This window comes from Anomaloglossus baeobatrachus, chromosome 6 (assembly GCF_048569485.1).
Source record: "Anomaloglossus baeobatrachus isolate aAnoBae1 chromosome 6, aAnoBae1.hap1, whole genome shotgun sequence".
Lineage (NCBI taxonomy): Eukaryota > Metazoa > Chordata > Amphibia > Anura > Aromobatidae > Anomaloglossus > Anomaloglossus baeobatrachus.
Window position 1 is genome coordinate 489,406,829 of NC_134358.1, and position 19,849 is coordinate 489,426,677.

Here is a 19,849-nt window from a genome sequence, read left to right on the forward strand (position 1 = left end):
ATTTAGCGCTGAAAACGCATGCGTATTTACCGCGTTTTTGATGCGTTTTCAGCGCTTTTTACCTGCTTTTCCACCTGCGTTTTGACAAATGCATTTTGTAAATCTAGACACTGCTAAATAAAGGTTAAACTTTCAAATATATTGAAAAAAGATTAAAAAAGGATTGCATACATAAGTGCAGAAATTAAAAAGAAAATAGAAATATATAATGGAATTATAGCAGTAATATAGTATTTATTAGAAAAATAGCACTACATTTAACATTTTCTTTAATTTAATTGTCGGATTATGTGTGTGTGTAAATGGACATGAAATCATTAATTTAATGTGCAAAAAGCATGCGTTTTGTAAGTTCAAAACGCATGTTTTCTGCACAGAAAAAGCAGGTAAAACGCAGGTATTTGTAGGAAACTTGGTTTTTGCCATTTCTCATTGACTCCAATGTTAGCAAAACGCACCCAAAATGGCAAAAACAATTGACATGCTGCTTCTTTGAACGCAGAGTTTTTGCCACAAAATATGCAAATTAAACGCAGCGTTTTAAAACGCAAAGTGGGGTCTGAAAATCAACAGTTTCCATTGACTTTGCTGGAAAATCAAAACGGATGCATTTAGGCAGAAAAAAAGGTGCTTCTCAAAACGGACCAAAAAAGCAGTGGAAACGCAGGTGGAAACGCAAATGTGCTTGCCCTTAGTCACATTGAGGCCTATTTTAGACCCATGGTAAGGTTTGAATATTAGAGAGTGTAGGTACTATCCCAACTGGGTACACCTTGTCGTTGGTGGGATAGCTTTATGCTTTTTTTTTATCAAAAACAGTGTTTACTAAGTCCCCTATGTTTATATGCACTATGCTTTTATTTAGTTACAGCATGGTATGTTTTCACAATTTTTCCCTTGGTTTCTCAGTGTATTCCTACTGTATATCGCCCTCTGCTGGCAGAACAAACAATACACATCCAAAGTGGCTGAATAACTTTTATTTCAGAAATGTCCCATGAGTTTAAGGCCAGCATTTTTACAATGCATAGATAGAAGTAATACATGCTAGAAGTAACAAAAAATGGAACAAAGAAGTAAATCCAGCTCTAAAAAAATTAACCTTTAAAATGATGGTAAAAGACATAACAGTATTAACATAAAAGATTGCACATTGGCATATAAAACAGGCCAACACAAGAAACTATACAGAACAACATGTTTATGTGAAACTAATGTATAAAGGCACATTCTGGATTACTGCTCTGTGCTAAGCCCCGCTCGTGCGGAGGCCACACTCCAGCTTCCCTTCTTACTTCGACCATAAGTTAAAATGATACTAATATTGTACAGAAAGCGGTTTTCAGATGTGGAGATATTTCCAGCAGCAGGTGGGCCTATGGTCAGCCGTACATAACGGCAGGAGGCAGTAGTAAACAGGGAAAATACAAAAATGCTATTTGTTCACATGCATTCAGAACTGGCATACCCTGTGCTGGGCAGAGGCTCAACCTTGGCATCGTAGATTGCAAACACTATTGGGTAAGGGGTCATTCACATCTGTGTATAAATACACTGAGTGCATAGTGATTTAAAAAAATAAATAAATAAAAATGGTATCGCAATCTCTGCAATGATAAAACTATAAGACAGCGCTGATCTGCGATTTTTTACTCCGCTGTCTTCACGCTGCGAGATTTGCCCAAGATTCACCAACGCAAGTCAATGTTTGCGAGAAAAAAAAAATGGATGTCACATGGACCATCGGATACATTACTATTCTTCAGTACAGAACACTAAATGATCCTGTAAAAAAAGCGCATTGCATACGCAAGAAAAAAAACATTGTCCACTCACATGAGATATGGAATACCAAACGGATTTCACTCGCCCCACTTTTCTGGATGAAAATCGTATGATTTTGTTTTATACTTAGATGTGAGTGAACCCCAATAATGCAAAGATTGCTGGAAGTCTGTGCAGATTGTTCTGTCAATGGCCAATAGCACATGTATCCATCAGTAATGAAGCATTGGCACCACATTCAGTGTAGAACGTTTACCATAAACAGTGTGCATTGCTATACAATATAATATATCACAGTGTGTAGTGCTTTATACAGACCACCCTACAGCCAGGCGGGTGGCAACACCAGACGTGACTGAAGAGGCCAAGATTTGTTGTCAGTTACTCCACAATGAGCAGGGGCCATAGATTAACACATAGGTGATCATACATAGCCTTCAAATTTGTAATATATATATATATATATATATAAAAAATAGGAGAAAAATAAGACATGAACTATTGCAAGTGATATATAAATAAATCCACAACCACTATGTAGTGCCAAATCTTCTCACAGTAATAAGGCATTTGTGTGAAGGGGGTTCAAGATTTAGTTAAAGCGCCCCTCTAACAGGAGAGAAGTCTGACCTTCCGTATTATGGGTGCACCGGCACCGGCTGATCCAGAGGAGGTACATGTGCACGTTATCCTGCAATAGTGCAAAAGACCAATTGTGCCCATAACGTCTTACGGCACTCTTTTAGGGTATCCGTGGTTTTCTACAATATACCAGTGTGAGCAGGTGCCATCACATCGAATTTGCTTTTTTAGGCTTATAAATTACCTTCTATGGTATCACTTGCCCCCTGTAATAGGAGGTCAGACTTCTATATAAAAAAGGATAAACAATGTAAAGCTACATGTTCTCCTAAGGCACGTGCAGTAGTGCAATGTTAAGATTTTCAAGACCGTTACCTGAGCTATTGGAATTGTCATTGTAATTCTGAAAATTGTCCATGAACAACCACCACGACATGTCATTCCCAGGAATAATATAGGCGATAACATGTGATTGTCAATTACAAATTAGGCCTCTGCACACAATGAAACCTGATGTGAGGGCATCAAATGTGTTTTCCCACTAAAAGGAATTGCTATGACCTATGGATACTGAAAAAAGGCCATGTCTGTGCTGATACCACATTATAGTAACTAGAATATACAGGGAGGTCACGGCATGCTAAGTGAGCGGTTTTCATTATGTATTATAGCAAGGAGCAAAGGCCGGTGTACACATTGGATAGCGGTCAGGAGAACAATCATTCCACGGACACCTATCTCTCCCAATGGTCAGTTCAGCCAACTATTTCTGTATTCTCAATGGGAGTGTTGCTGCCAATGTTGATCCCATATATTTACAATTTGCCTAAGGCAACTGAGTCCCTAAAATAAAGACTATTTAATATATAACTTGTAATTAATTTCTTTTTTTTAATTATTAGGGACACAAAGAAGGTTAAAAACGCTAAATGCTGTGATCTAAATTGGATATCCTATGTAGCCTGTACAAATGTCAGTCGTACGTAACCTCTTATCTGGGATACTCCTATTATAGCCACAGTATATAATGCTATATGTACATTTTTACTGCTAATAATTACAGTAATTGCAATTTAAAATCCTATCACCAGCCTCGCCAACATGTTTCACCACACTGGCATAATCAGGGGGCAAAGCCTCTGCCCCCTGATAATGCCAGTGTGGTGAAACATGTTGGAGAAGTTGGTGATAGGATTTTAAATTGCAAATGCTATGATTATTAGCAGGAAAAATGTACATATAGCATTATATACTGTGGCTATAATAGGAGTAGACCCAGATAAGAGGTTACTTATGACTGACAATTGTAATGGCTACATAGGATATCCAATTTAGATCACAGCATTTACCATTTTTAACCTTTTTTGTGTCCATAATAATTAAAAAAAAATAATTCAAAGTTATATATTAAATAATCTTTAGTTTAGGGACTCATTTGCCTTAGGAAAATTGAAAATATATCTCAGTTTAACCCTACGCTGACTAATGGAACAAGTTTCTTTGAGTCAATGTTGGTCCCAAACACATTAGATGGTCGGCTGAGCTTATCGATATCAGTGGGTTCAAATAACATTATTGTAGTGTGCATGGGGACTTAAGAGCACAACCTTGTTTTACACATTTATGGCTTATCCCTTTGATATGGCAAGTCCATAGTGGGAAATTTAGTGTAATGGGAACTATCATTGGGCACAATATTTATAAGTTATTGTGGCTGCTGACTAGAGGTCCTCAGACCCCCACCGATAAGTCAAAACATCGCTATGATCACTGTTCCTGCATGAGCTAGACACACAGATCCATGTACTCACTTATCAGTAATGGGTCCATGTGCCAATCTCACAGAGCAGTGTACGGACCCATAGATATACTACTGAGACCATGCACCACTCTCGGAGCGCAGCTCACGTGGTTGGTAGCTGCGCACTTCACAGCAGTATTTTGACTGAGTAGTGTGGGTGTTAAGACCCGGAGTCCCAACGAATATATGCATATAGCAGCCACTATAAGATATAACAAACTCTATTAAATGATATATACCTTTAAAAAAAAAAATGTACAAAAGTAATAGTATGGGTTCCCTTTTGAGTCCATGTGCAACAGATATTAAACTAAATCACTGCACTATCCCAGTAGCAAAATGAAGTTAACATCTTATAACATTTTCTAAAAATTGATTTAAAAAAAATAAAAAAAAATAAAAAATAAAATTAAAAAAATAGTCAACGTTGTGGCTGAGGGATGAAGAACAGCTTTTCTGAACAAGAAACATTTCACAACAACTAGGTCTGACCTAACATAATGGCATCTAAAAAGTAAATAAAACAGAATTAAAAATTATAAAACATTGTAAACAATCAGGATCAGTCTTTGCTTTCTTGGAGCATGACGTGCACAAATAACGTGGCCGAGGGATGAGGATCTCCGTTCTTATTCAAAATGTGTATGTGCCGATAACCTGCAAGTCAAAGGGAGAATACACACAAGGGATTAGTTATGAGTGGAAAATACCTTAGCTTATCTAAATGCTCTTACAGGGGTGCCTTTCTTAAAAAAGAGAAGTTAAGGCGATTGAAGGGGGTCCGGAAGCGTGATTGCCAAATTTTCAGCACTGTGGCACCCATTACCCTTTTCCCAGCACACAAATACCACATCCACCGAGCTGTGCAAGGAAACGGCATGGACTCCAGTTTGCCTGTGAAATCCCTGTGCAGGGAAAAGTAGGGAAAGGAGCGCGGCACCAAATTATACCCTCACCAATCATAGTGATGGCATATCCTAGAGATCCACCATCACTATAAAAGATGGTAAACACTGTCTAAGCAGTTGATATACACATAATTAGACCCCAGAATGCTTCAGGTACATCATACCACTCTGTGTCTAGAAATGCCAATTTGTGGACCTTGGGGTCACTTAGATATTTCCTTATTTTGAAACAAAATCACATTTTTTTTCAATGAAACGAACATTAAATTAAGCAGAAATACACTCTATACATTGTTAATGTGGTAAATTACTATTCTAGCTGCAAACGTCTGTTTTTTAATGCAATCTCTACATAGGTGTATAGAGGCCCATTTCCAACAACCACCACTCCAGTGTTCTAATAGTACATTGTGTTTGCTAACTGTGTTAGAAGGCTAATGGGTGTTTAGAAATCCCTTGAAAACTCTTGTGCAAGTATGTTAGCACAGCTGAAAACAGTTTTGCTGATTAGAGAAGCTATAAAACTGATCTTCCTTTGAGCTAGTTGATAATCTGGAGCATTCCATTAAACTCTTAAAATAGCCAGAAAAAGAGAACTTTCATGTGAAACTCAATAGTCTATTCTTGTTCTTAGAAATGAAGGATATTCCATGTGAGAAATTGCCAAGAAACTGAAGATTTCCCACAATGGTGTGTACTACTCCCTTCAGAGGAGAGCACAAACAGGCTCTAACCAGAGTAGTAAGAGAAATGGGAGGCCGTGCTGCACAACTGAGCAACATGACAAGTACATTAGAGTCTCTAGTTTGAGAAATTGACGCCTCACAGGTCCTCAACTGGCAGCTTCATTAAATAGTACCCGCAAAACACCAGTGTCAACGTCTACCGTGAAGAGGCGACTCCGGGATGCTGGCCTTCAGGGCACAGTGGCAAAGAAAAAGCCATATCTGACACTGGCTAATAAAAGGAAAAGGTTAATATGGGCAAAAGAACACAGATATTGGACAGAGGAAGAATGGAAAAATGTGTTATGGACAGACAAATCAAAGTTTGAGGTGTTTGCATCACACAGAAGAACATTTGTGAGACGCAGAACAACTGAAAAGATGCTGGAAGAGTGCTTGATGCTATCTGTCAAGCATGGTGGAGGTAATGTGACGGACTGGGTTTGCTTTGATGCTGGTAAAGTGGGAGATTTGGACAAGGTAAAAGGGATTTTGAATAAGAAAGGCTATCACTCCATTTTGCAACGACATGCCATACCATGTGGACAGCGCTTGATTAGAGCCAATTTCATCCTACAACAGGACAGTGACCCAAAGGACACCTCCAAATTATGAATGAACTATTTAGGGAAGAAGCAGGCAGCTGGTATTCTATCTGTAATGGAGTGGCCAGCCTAGTCACCAGATCTTAACCTTATTGAGCTGGTGTGGGAGCAGCTTGACCGTATGGTACGCAAAAAGTGCCCATCAAGCCAATCCAACTTGTGGGAGATGGTTCTGGAAGCATGGGGTGAAATATCTCCAGATAACCTCAGCATATTAACAGCTAGAATGCCAAAGGACTGCAAAGGAAGATTATGTGACGAAAGCAAAGTGTGAAAGAGAAAATGATTTCAAGTAAAAAAAAAAATAAAAACAAAAATAAATATATATATATATTTATATATATATATATATATATATATATATATATACACACACACACACACATATATATACATATATATATATATATATATATATATATATATATATATATATATATATATATATATATACACACATACACACACATACTAATATATATTATATATATATATTATATATACACATACACATGCATACATACACATACACACACACACACACACACACACACAGTATGTCCCAGTGCAGACCCTCAGCCAAACCAGGTATCGCAGTCTGTACTTGGACAGTGTTTCACAGACGTCTGAATGATGTCTAAAGCTTATCTTCGGGGTGCATATAGGGCAATTACAATACACAATTGTCTTGTTTTACCTAGTTGTAAACTGGACAGTGGAACTGTATATTGGCCCACAAAGTCATTCCTTGAAGAAGCGTCATAATCCTCCACCAGAAATCTCACCACAGTAAGGGCGGGCACATCGATATCAAAATCAAAATGCTCATTCCACATAGGGTTAAACCCTGAAATGGATCAGAAACAAAACATTAAAAACTAAAATTAAGAATTTGCTGGCACAATATGATAAACAAAACACATCCTAAAAGATAAAACCAGAAACTTTTTTAAGTCACCCCCCCACGCCCACAAAAGAGTAAATTACAAAAAAAGGGTTTTAAGAAGACAGAAAAAGTTATGTATTGTAGCTTTGAGAAAGGAGACAATGTGCATGTCTGGCCACATTTCCATCCACATATCACTTATCCTGTGGACACAAATATTAGGGTTAATTGTATTTAATACTTTGTACTATTCCAGTATTCGTCACAAATAACGAACCTAATGTAAGTCAATGGGAAACCAGAGCATTTTTGTTGAAGATTTCCCAGAAAAAATACTCAGCCTCCCCATTGATTTGCATTAGGTTCGTTACTTATGACAAATACTGTAATAAGTACCGTATTTTTCGGACCATAAGACGCACTTTTTTTTCCCCCAAATGTTGGGGGAAAGTGGGGGGTGCATCTTATGGTCTGAATGTGGCTGCGGGGAATGTGGGTGCTGCGGTGGAGCGGGTCATCGGGGGCACGAGCAGGCTGTAGCAGCCTGCCGTGACCACGTGGACCCACTCATTTAATATGCACGCCCATCCCCCGCCCATCATCCCTCAGCGCTGAAGCAGGCACTGACAGGTGGGAGGGATGATGGGCGGGGGTTTAACAGTCAGCCCGCATGATCACCCCTGGCAACTACGGCCTGGAGTGATCATGTGCGGCTGTATTCACTGCTCCCTGCGCATCATCATCAGTGCGGGGAGCAGTGAATCAGTGTACAGTACTCACCGTTCCCCTGCAGCTTCGATCGTCCTCCCGTCTGTGTCAGCAGCAGCGCCGCTGAGTGGAGCTGTCCCGGTTACCCTGCTGCATCGCGATCATCTCCTGTGTCTGTGCTGGCGGCTGGGTGGAGACTAGCGGGGCGCACAGCGATGACGTTATCGCTGTGCGCACGTGTCCACACGCAGCCGCCGGCACAGACACAGGAGATGATCGCGATGCAGCAGGGTAACAGGGACAGCTCCACTCAGCGGCGCTGACACAGACGGTAGGACGAGCGAAGCTGCAGGGAGCGAGGTAAGGTGAGGTGAGTATGAACGTTTATTTTTTTTTATGTGCCACAGGATGCGGCCATACACCAGGATGGGGGTATATTATGAGCAGGATGGGGGTCATGTGAGCAGGATGGGGTCATACGAGCAGGATGGGGGCATACGAGCAGGATGGGGGCATACGAGCAGGATGGGGGCATACGAGCAGGATGGGGGCATACGAGCAGGATGGGGGCATACGAGCAGGATGGGGGCATACGAGCAGGATGGGGGCATACGAGCAGGATGGGGGCATACGAGCAGGATGGGGGCATACGAGCAGGATGGGGGCATACGAGCAGGATGGGGGCATACGAGCAGGATGGGGGCATACGAGCAGGATGGGGGCATACGAGCAGGATGGGGGTATATTATGAGCAGGATGGGGGTAGATTATGAGCAGGATGGGGGTATATTATGAGCAGGATGGGGGTATATAGCAGGATGCAGACATGTGCCAGTATATAGCAGGATGCGGCCATATGGCAGGATGATAATATATAGCAGGATGAGGGACATATACAAGGCAGGAGGATCATTACCAGGATGCGGCACCTTAGTAGAGAATTTGGGGACGTTACCCCCATAACAGTGTCAGCAGCAGATCCTCGCCCCATAACAGTGTGTCATGACCACATTTTTTGCTTAAAATTTTATTTTCCTCCTCTAAAACCAGGGTGCGTCTTATAGTCCAGTGCGTCTTATAGTCCGAAAAATACGGTACTAGGTATTCGGTACAATTAACCCGAACATTTAGGTTGTTTTTGGTTTTTTAAACTTTTTACTGTATTCAATTGGTCCCATTAGGGGACTTAAACCTGTAGTCACCTGGTCACTTGTACTACACACAGCACAGTATTGCTGCATATAGTAATAATCACGCTTTCCTTTAATGCCCAGCCATGGGATGAGTTTTAAAGCAGCTCCATGATGACTATCACAGATGTCTTCAGGAAACCCTTCTGCACAGCAAGATCGCGTCAAGTGGGTGCAGATGGGCACATAGACTGATGTGCTCCTATGCCAGTGCAGTGGTAATGCTGTTGTCAGAATTTGACATTGGCATCTAATAGTCAGAGGCTGAGCTCTGCTGCACCCGCAGCTGTCAGCGGCCGGTCCTGGCTGTCTGTTACAGCTATCATCTGCCGGGTATGGGTCAGGCTCACCCCGCTCTATAGATCCGCTACCGACTTGCGCTGTACTTGTAAGCTGGATAACAGTAAGGGGTCAGGTGGTTACTTAATGAGAATTTCTGCCTGATTTTATGCACATTGTTTCAGCCTAATCTGGAAATGTAAAATGCGTATCCCTCTTACCATTGTTGTCAATAAACTTTGTGGTCTTCTTCTCTTTGTCCCGGGCCACCCCAAATAACTCCACAGTCACAAAGGGGTCCACTATTGAGCTCTTCTTCTTGTTCACTTTTGGTAGCTGCTGTCCAGAGATTATCTAAATAGACATCATGTTCCCACATTACCAATATGTTGTAACTTTGCAATAAAGGGGCTGTCCAGCTAGATAGAACGTGCGTTAGATGTGTTTAAAGTTAATACAACTTACTAAGGTATTTTCATTTTTAAAGCTTTACCAATGTCCCACTGTGAGCGCTAGTCCCAGCAGCTCTACCCCCTGATTTGCCTTAAATTAAAATGGTCATCATCTTAGTACACTTACAAAAACCTATCTTAGAATGTTAGTAATACCTATGCCGGTGATCATGTACAGTAAGAAGCTTCTATCCTTCATGTGTAGGTAGATGAGATCCCTGTGAATGTAATGATCTAATACTAGAGATACCAAAGGTGCTGAAGTAAGAAGAGGCTGCTCACACTGCTGTCCACCCTATTTATCTAATCTAATATTGGAGATACCAGGATGCTGAGGTAAGAAGAAGCTGCTCACACTGATGTCCACCCTGTTTATCTGACCTAGTATTGGAGATACTAGGGTGCGGAGGTAAGAAGAAGATGCTCACACTGCTGCCTACCCTGTTTATCTGACCTAATATTGGAGATACTAGAGTGCGGAGGTAAGAAGAAGATGCTCACACTGCTGCCCACCCTGTTTATCTGAATGACAATACATGGTATAGGTATCATTAGATCACAGCAGCACTGCACATGCTCACTGGTCCCATCAACAATCTAAGAAAGGTTTCTGTCAGTGTAATAAGGTGGTGGCCATTTTAATTCTATAGTGACTACCTCCCTAGACAAAAAGATTGTGATTTGCTAACTTAAAGTATTTATGAATTTCCTGATATTTGTATTTCCTTTAGTTATATTTGGTTCTTTATTTTTACTGAGAGAATCCCTTTAAAACACAGAAGACAGCTTCCTCGCTCTTCCTGATGACATGGTCATGAGGAAGCTGGCAGGTCGGCTCATTTCAATAGCTGAGCCAGCCCCCTTTTCTGTCACGGATGATAGTAGGAGAGAAGGGGCTGACACTAGCTGTCCAAATGACACAGCTGGCCCCTACAACTGGCCCCTACTAGCTGGATATAGTAGAATAAGGTTTATGGCACACTTGGAATTATGGGTGCTCAAGAAAGATTCAAACTCGTCATTAGATACAAAAATCTTGGCACACCAAAATGAATATAAGGACTTTATTAAACAGGCAATCCAAAAAAATGTAAAATGTAATGTTTCGACCCCTATATTTGGGTCTTCATCAAACAATTTGATATAGGGAAAAAAATTTAGAAATACGGCTGCCATGATCAGTGCTGACGGTCGGACATCACAAGAGTCTTGGTAATAAAAGTTAAACACATTTGAGACATTTTGTATCCAGCTGGACGACCAATTTACATCTTAGGGAGACTGTTAAAATATGAAAATGATATGTACAATATAAAATGTTTATTTTCAAACACTAGTTCTATGTCAGAGTTGTGCGCATAGCATTTCTTGTATGCTTATCAAAGCCAATACTTAACCATGATCTTGAGCTTCTTCGGGGTCCACCATTCTCCATCATGAATGGACCTAGGATTGAATTTAGATTTATGAAACCGAAGAAAAGACGGTTTCAAAACATAGCCACAAAACCCATTGTCACGGAATTTGCCTTGGTAGACGTCCATCTCTATACACGGGGTCTGGAAATTCAAAGCCACTAGAAAAAAAAACCAAAACAAACATCATCATGTTAATAAATATCAGATTCTTTCACAATCACACATCAATGAAATGATAGACACATCACATGGAGCCGCACATCACGGATTTGGAGGATGGGAAAAGTTTCCTTTGAAATACTTAATATTCCTAATCTTCTCTCGGTGTCTCATCAGGATTTAGTGACACTCCTGAATCATGCGGACCTTAGAAAAACCTGCCAATGTCACCAATTTAGCTGGCACTGGATTAAACCTACGCAGGAGACAGACTAAGCACATATTAGCATATCATACAGTTTCCCATTTCAGTTGCTTCAGAATAAAAGATTAAGCAGGAAAAAAAAAAGGAATCTGTTATAATATCCCGGATACAGATGGGGACAGAGCTCTGATTTAGAGACCGCATATTACTGGTGACAGCCATTTATTTAGGACAATAGTTTCCAACCTGTCACTGTCCTGACATAATCTATATATATAATTGCCTTATTCGGTCTGTCTGTCTGTCTGTCTGTCATGCTCCAAAATTGTGTCCTTATGGTGACACAAAGCTGATTGGCCGCTGGGCTCGCCATGGCCCCGCCCCCCCCACGGATTGGCCGCTCGCCCAGGCTGCGCCCCCACACGGATTGGCCAGCCGCTCGCCCAGGCTCCGCCCCCCCCACAGATTGGCCTCTCGCCCCGGCACCTTGCGGGCATTGGCAATTCGGCCACGCCACGCCCCGCCCCCCTCACGCAATGCACGCTAGCTCTGGCCCCGCCCCCCTCCCCCCCCCGCGCATTCCCCGAACTGACACGGCTGTCACGGAGGTGAGTACTGTACTCCCCCCCCCCCCCGTCCCCCCGCGCATTCCCCGAACTGACACGGCTGTCACGGAGGTGAGTACTGTACTCCCCTCCCCACCCCCCGTCCCCCCCCATCCCCCGCTCGCACGGGAGTGGTGTGGATACGTTGGTAACCATGCTAGCATGGTTACAAGCGCATCAAGGTCCTGCAGCGGCGGAAGATCCACACGCACACACATAACAACTCACTCTCACACACACCTCACACACACATCACATCGCATCCACACACTCACAGCATCCGGCGATATCGCTTGCTTCTCGGCCTCGATACTGTGCTGTTGTGACCTTCCAGGACCTGACGGAGGATCACATGGCCAGAAGCATGTGGTATCTCCGGATGTTGTGAGTGTGAGCGCGTATGTGCGATATCGTCAGTGTCTGTGTGTGTGAGTGTATGCGATCGGGTGTGTGTGAGTGTATGCGATCGGGTGTGTGTGAGTGTATGCGATCGGGTGTGTGTGAGTGTATGCGATCGGGTGTGTGTGAGTGTATGCGATCGGGTGTGTGAGTGTCGGCAGAGGAGCACGGCGTGCTGGAGGAGGCTGGGAGCAGAGAGGCTGATCTTGGGGAAGGCTGGGAGGGGGAGGCTGATGCTGGGGGAGACTGGGAGGGGAAGGCTGATGCTGAAGGAGGCTGGGAGGGGGAGGCTGGGAGGAAGGAGGCTGGGAGGAGAGAGGCTGATCCTGGGGAAGGCTGGGAAGGGGAGGCTGATGCTGAGGGAGGCTGGAAGGAGAGAGGCTGATGCTGCGGGAGGCTGGAAGGAGAGAGGCTGAGGCTGGGAGGAGAGAGGCTGATGCTGGGGAAGGCTGGGAGGGGAAAGCTGATGCTGGGGAAGGCTGGGAGGACGGAGGCTGGGAGGAGAGAGGCTGATGCTGGGGGAGGCTGGAAGAAGAGACGCTGATGCTGGGGGAGGCTGATGCTGGGGGAGGCTGGGAGGAGAGAGGCTGATGCTGGGGGAGGCTGGGAGGAGAGAGGCTGATGCTGGGGAAGGCTGGGAGGAGAGAGGCTGATGCTGGGGACAGAGAGGAGAGGCTGATGCTGGGAGGAGAGAGGCTGATGCTGGGATGAGAGAGGCTGATGCTGGGGGAGGCTGGGAGGGGGAGGCTGATGCTGGGGGAGGCTGATGCTGGGGGAGGCTGGGACGAGGGAGGCTGATGCTGGTGGAGGCTGATGCTTGGGGAGGCTGATGCTGGGGGAGGCTGGAAGGAGAGAGGCTGATGCTGGTGGAGGCTGATGCTTGGGGAGGCTGATGCTGGAGGAGACTGGGAGGGGAAGGCTGATGCGGAGGGAGGCTGGGAGGGGGAAGCTGGGAGGAAGGAGGCTCGGAGGAGAGAGGCTGATCCTGGGGAAGGCTGGGAAGGGGAGGCTGATGCTGAGGGAAGCTGGAAGGAGAGAGGCTGAGGCTGGGAGGAGACAGGCTGATGCTGGGGAAGGCTGATGCTGAGGGAGGCTGGGAGGGGAAAGCTGATGCTGGGGAAGGCTGGGAGGACGGAGGCTGGGAGGAGAGAGGCTGAGCCTGGGGAAGGCTGGGAGAGGGAGGCTGATGCTGGGGGAGGCTGAGGCTGGGAGGAGAGAGGCTGATGCTGGGGACAGAGAGGCTGATGCTGGGAGGAGAGAGGCTGATGCTGGGAGGAGAGAGGCTGATGCTGGGAGGAGAGAGGCTGATGCTGGGAGGAGAGAGGCTGATGCTGGGAGGAGAGAGGCTGATGCTGGGAGGAGAGAGGCTGATGCTGGGAGGAGAGAGGCTGATGCTGGTGCAGCATGGGGGATGGTGCACGATGGGGGGTGCGCAGCATGGGGGATGGAGCACGATGAGGAGTGCGCAGCATGGGGGATGGAGCACGTTTGGGAGTGCGCAGCATGGCGGATGGACCACGTTTGGGAGTGCGCAGCATGGCGGATGGAGCATGTTTGGGAGTGCGCAGCATGGCGGATGGAGCACGTTTGGGAGTGCGCAGCATGGCGGATGGAGCACGTTTGGGAGTGCGCAGCATGGCGGATGGAGCACGTTTGGGAGTGCGCAGCATGGCGGATGGAGCACGATGGGGGGTGCGCAGCATGGCGGATGGAGCACGATGGGAGATGCACACCTCCCCCAACACACACAACACACCACACACACACTGGGAACCACAAACACCGCCCTACACAGACACCCACACACACAGACAACGCTGCACACACACAACACCCAACACACAAACACCGCGGCATACATAAATATACGCACATATCATGCAACACACACATTGCACAAAACATACCTCCCCCCAAAACACACCACACCCACACAAACCGCGCAACACATACACACACAACGCTACAGACACACAGCGCTCCACAAACAACGCAACACACGCAACACACACACAACACCGCTCTCACCCCCCGCCACACCCAGACAACACCCAGAACATGTACAGCTCCTACACAAACACTTGGTAACTACACACAACAACATCTATATATATATATAGATATATATATAACAAAAATCATACATTAACTACACAATACGTAAATTCTAGAATACCCGATGCGTAGAATCGGGCCACCTTCTAGTTATCTCATAAAAGGAAGGATTTATCACAGAACCAAAATCAAGACATTGTGCATTGGGTTAATATCCAGAGAGACTTACAGCTCAAGTCTTATTTACATTTAGAATATAATTCTCAAATAATTGCTAAAGGTCGCGGTACCGATATCGCCAGCGTGCGTAACCGCCCCCATCGTTTGTGCGACACGGGCAAATCTCTGCCCATGTCGCACAACATCGTCCGGACCCGTCACACATACTTACCTTCCCTGGGGCGGTTCGTTCAGCGTCACAGCGACGTCACAGCAGCGTCACTGAATGGCCGCCCAATAGAAGCAGAGGGGCGGAGATGAGCGGGACGAACATCCCACCCACCTCCTTCCTTCCGCATAGCGGCCGGGAGGCAGGTAAGGAGAGGTTCCTCGTTCCTGCGGTGTCCCACGGAGCGATGTGTGCTGCCGCAGGAACGAGGAAGAACTTCGTTACTGCTGCAGTAACGATATTTGAGAATGGACCCCCATGTCGCCGATGAGCGATTTTGCACGTTTTTGCGATGATGCAAAATCGCTCATAGGTGTCACACGCAACGGCATCGCTATAGCGGCCAGATGTGCGTCACAAAATCCGTGACCCCAACGAGATCGCTGTAGTGATCTCGTAGCATGTAAAGCCCACTTAAGTTTTACTCATTTGTTAACCTCTTTCTAAACAAATTAACAAATCAAGCATGGTATCTGTGCCATAAGCAATCATATTTGGTAAGGCATACAGCAAACAGATCCGGAAGTCACAAAAATGGGTGTCATGAAGCACGAATTGCCACATGGGCGCTGAGACTCACATCTGCATGCTGGGTAGTACAGATACTAAGGCTGCAATCCCACACGTGTCAGGTATACTGGGTATTAGGATAGGACACAAGTACTTCAAGGGGTTGTCCATTCTAAAACCACAAGTCTGCGGTCGCTCTGTGTGACCGCAGAGTTGTGAATCCTCACATCACAGACACTGTGCGCTTTGAGATTCGCCAGTGTCAGAGCCGAGAACGGTGGTCACGTGGCCACGAGTACGCTATATGCAGACTCCAGGCCAGCATGAGACTAGCTGGGCGCAACCTCGCTTAATGCAAGTATCAACTGTAATCTCTTATTTCAGCAATGTAAAACTGTCTTCAAAGAACACAGATGTTACCTGTAAAGTAAGAATTTCAATAATGAATGATTAGTGTTGGCAGAGATAAGATATATTACATAGATGCTTATGTTCACGTACATTATTGTTTTATGGAAGAAAAAAATATTAATGTTAGTTACTCTTTTAGAAGCCTGATACCTGGTGGCTATTAGAACTTATCATTATTGGAAATGAGAGGTGCTGCACAACCCCTTTAATCTTTTTCAGTGTTCTCTTGCAGTCTGGCATATAAGGGTATGTGTCCAAGATCAGGACCCGCTGTGTCCTGACCTGCTGGGCCGCTAGTCTCCTCCGCAGGAGACCGCAGCTGCCCGTGCCCATGATCAGGGTTCGGGGCGCTGCGGTCTCTCGCTTGTGTTCTCCCTACAAAAGACACTTGCAACTCCGCACCAAAATATTGACATGCAGTCCCCTTTAAAATTTAATAAAAATTTCTGGAACACAAAATATTGACATGCGGTGGCTCAGAAAAGACGCACCACAGGTCAGTTTTTGCTGCAGGCTGCACACGCACAGTCGGCATGGGCTTCCTACAAATCCCATCCACTGTGCTTGTACTCTACATTGCAGTGTTTTGGACGCAGCTGTAGCTTGCTGAGTCCAAAATGGTGTGAACACTGATTGTGCTCGCGCCCTAATAGGAGAGGAGAAAAGGTCTTTGATGGCAATGTGCCTGTGCAGTGTGATCTTGTTGTATGTTATACAGGCTATACTGCACCTCCCATTTCCGCAATGGGTGTTATGAAGCACGGCTGAATGTTGATCTGGACAGTTGACAGGGAAACTGTTGGGCATCAGGAGGATACTGTAATCATGTCCTGTTAATAAATTTACAATCCATGCCTTCAACAACTGTCCCACCAAATGTGCAACCGCGTTTTTAAACTCACGATATAGAAATGAGAGGTGTTGGACAATGCTTTTAAAGCTCTTTAACTGCTCTTTTCCCAAGAGAGGAGACAGGTGAAAAGGAGTAAAACAGCTGCAAGATCAGACCCCCAAGAGGTAGTGAATAGCCAGATATCCAATGTAAAAATAAAAATACAAAAAAATTGAATGTGTAGGACTTACCAGAGAACTCAGAGCCCTGGAGACATAAATGAACATTCACATCTCATATGAAGTGACTGGAGAGCCCCTGTAATCTCAGAGGGCCCCCAATGTAATGAGAATACGATTTCCTCTATGTCCCAGGCTGCCACAATAATCTACAGATACCCCGCCTGCAGGTTTTCAATAGCTGCTCAATTAATTTTACTGAAGACTAGCGGTGAGAGAAAATACCACCAAAGAGTCAGTAGGACGCACTCACCTATCTGACAGCCCACGTTCCACATGTCCACAGCACTGTAGTTGGAGGAGTCTGTTCTCATGCCGTCAGGATAAATTCTGGTCAGCTGCCTGGAATTATGGCGAATAAAATTGGTTCCTTTATGGGGGTAAAAAAAAATAACACGCAAGATTAGAAGGATCTGCAATCACCGGAATTACAAAAATACAGACCATAATTAGAATATCAGAGAACTAAGTAAACCTGTGTCTACACATGGCGGAGTTTTCCACTGCAAATCACTAGCAAAATCTGCATAATGATTTTGTTGTTGATTCATCACAAATATAACCCTTGTCACATCAAAACGGGTGAAATCAGTGGTAAAAAAAAAAAAAATAATGGACATGTTGTGCTCTTTAAAGGGGTGGTCCACTGCTCAGCATTACTGGCCAAACATTGATGTAAAGCTCATAGAGAAGGCTTTTCTCAAATACCTTGTGTAGTACATTCTGACTCTGAGCAGCGCTTTTGCGGTCCACTCATCCCCCATCACGTCATCCCCGGGCTCCGTGACCTCTGAGATCTGGTGATGTCACGTCAATTTACAGTTGATCCAAAAATATTCGAGGCGGGTAGAGTGGGTAGAGTTTCACAGCTCGTCACAGTCCAGCATCTGGCGCGCGCGCTCCTTCGCTGCAGAGCGCCGCAAGCAGGAATGATGATGGGCTGTGACGAGCGGTGAAACTCTGCCCAAAGTCCAGTCACTCAGCCAGACTGGGGCCGGGCTCGGTGGTGTCGGGTCAACTTAATGTTGATGTCACATCACCGGATCTCTGAGGTCACAGAGTCCCGGGGGTCACGTGATGGGAATGAGCGGACCGCAAGAGCGCCACTTAGAGGCAGAATTTTCTACACAAGGTATTTGAGAAAAGCCTTCTCTATGAGCTTTACGTCAATGTGGCCACTAATGCTGAGTAGTGGACCACCCATTTAAAATCTGTAGCACAGGTCAATTTCTGCCAATTAAAAAAAAAAAAAATGGTAGCAGGTGGATGTTAAACGTCCCTTATTTCCAAGTAAACCACTATTTGGTCCACAAGATGAGCTGATCCCTCCATAATAATGCCCGTATATCAGAGACCACCAGTCTTACCTGACTCGTTGGCCAGTTTCAGAGCTTTGCTCTCCGTGAGCGAGGACATCTCGTTAAATGACTGATGCTCTGCTGCATAGTCAAAGCCACGAAAGTGCACACTCTTACAGTATATCACTGTGTCGGACAGCTCCTTGGCAAGCTTTAGCGTTGCACCCTTGGGTATAAATAAATATAAGTATGTAGTACAAGCACCTTATTTTTATAAACTTAATAATAAAGTACAAAAAAACCCAATTTTTTTCCTCTAATACTACTTACTGCGCCTTTCTTGGCATGGACTTTAGACTTGACAGACTCATCCTCCATTTCTGCAGCTTCATCCTCATCAGACACATCGTACGCCTCCTCGCTGCTTTCGGTTTCGGCTACGCTGTCTTCCAGAGAGTTGAGCTTTTTTCCTTTCACTAGGATTTTCCCTTTTAGTTGCTGTTAAAAATGAAGCACAGTAAAATATGAGTTCATAGAAACCAACGTGTTGATAAATTATACTGATAATAAAGCGAATACAACTCGTGACACGTACATTATCCAAATCCATACACCTCCATACACCAGAAGGGGGCGATCACTATACAATGGGGCATCTGTTTTACTTTGCGGTGTCAAATAATCCAGCAGGCTGCGCTATCCCATACAAAGACATCCGCTAAATAAAGAAGGGAATTTTGTTTACTTACCGTAAATTCCTTTTCTTCTAGCTCCTATTGGGAGACCCAGACAATTGGGTGTATAGCTTCTGCCTCCGGAGGCCACACAAAGTATTACACTTTAAAAAGTGTAACCCCTCCCCTCTGCCTATACACCCTCCCGTGCATCACGGGCTCATCAGTTTTGGTGCAAAAGCAGGAAGGAGGAAACTTATAAATTGGTCTAAGGTAAATTCAATCCGAAGGATGTTCGGAGAACTGAAACCATGAACCAAAAGAACAATTCAACATGAACAACATGTGTAAACAAAAGAACAACAGCCCGAAGGGAACAGGGGCGGGTGCTGGGTCTCCCAATAGGAGCTAGAAGAAAAGGAATTTACGGTAAGTAATCAAAATTCCCTTCTTCTTTGTCGCTCCATTGGGAGACCCAGACAATTGGGACGTCCAAAAGCAGTCCCTGGGTGGGTAAAAGAATACCTCGATAAAAAGAGCCGAAAAACAGCCCCCTCTTACAGGTGGGCAACCGCCGCCTGAAGGACTCGCCTACCTAGGCTGGCATCTGCCGAAGCATAGGCATGCACCTGATAGTGTTTCGTGAAAGTGTGCAGACTAGACCAGGTAGCCGCCTGACACACCTGCTGAGCCGTAGCCCGGTGCCGCAATGCCCAGGATGCCCCCACGGCTCTG

At 44.9% G+C, this 19,849-nt stretch overlaps 1 protein-coding gene across 2 annotated transcripts in view; it reads right to left on the minus strand.

Moving 5' to 3' along the window:
- Positions 1-3,731: 3,731 nt before the first annotated feature.
- The window catches only part of PLCD1 (phospholipase C delta 1), a 170,587-nt gene continuing 154,469 nt past the window's right edge, over positions 3,732-19,849 (minus strand). For both annotated transcript variants that reach the window (XM_075315396.1, XM_075315395.1), the window contains exons 9-15: positions 18,771-18,938; positions 18,510-18,666; positions 17,396-17,512; positions 11,319-11,497; positions 9,691-9,823; positions 7,104-7,253; positions 3,732-4,825 (exon numbers count right to left, since the gene is read on the minus strand). In XM_075315396.1, the coding sequence (XP_075171511.1) occupies positions 4,731-4,825; positions 7,104-7,253; positions 9,691-9,823; positions 11,319-11,497; positions 17,396-17,512; positions 18,510-18,666; positions 18,771-18,938 (999 nt within the window). In that variant the 3' untranslated portion in view covers positions 3,732-4,730. The remainder of the gene's footprint in view (positions 4,826-7,103; positions 7,254-9,690; positions 9,824-11,318; positions 11,498-17,395; positions 17,513-18,509; positions 18,667-18,770; positions 18,939-19,849) is intronic.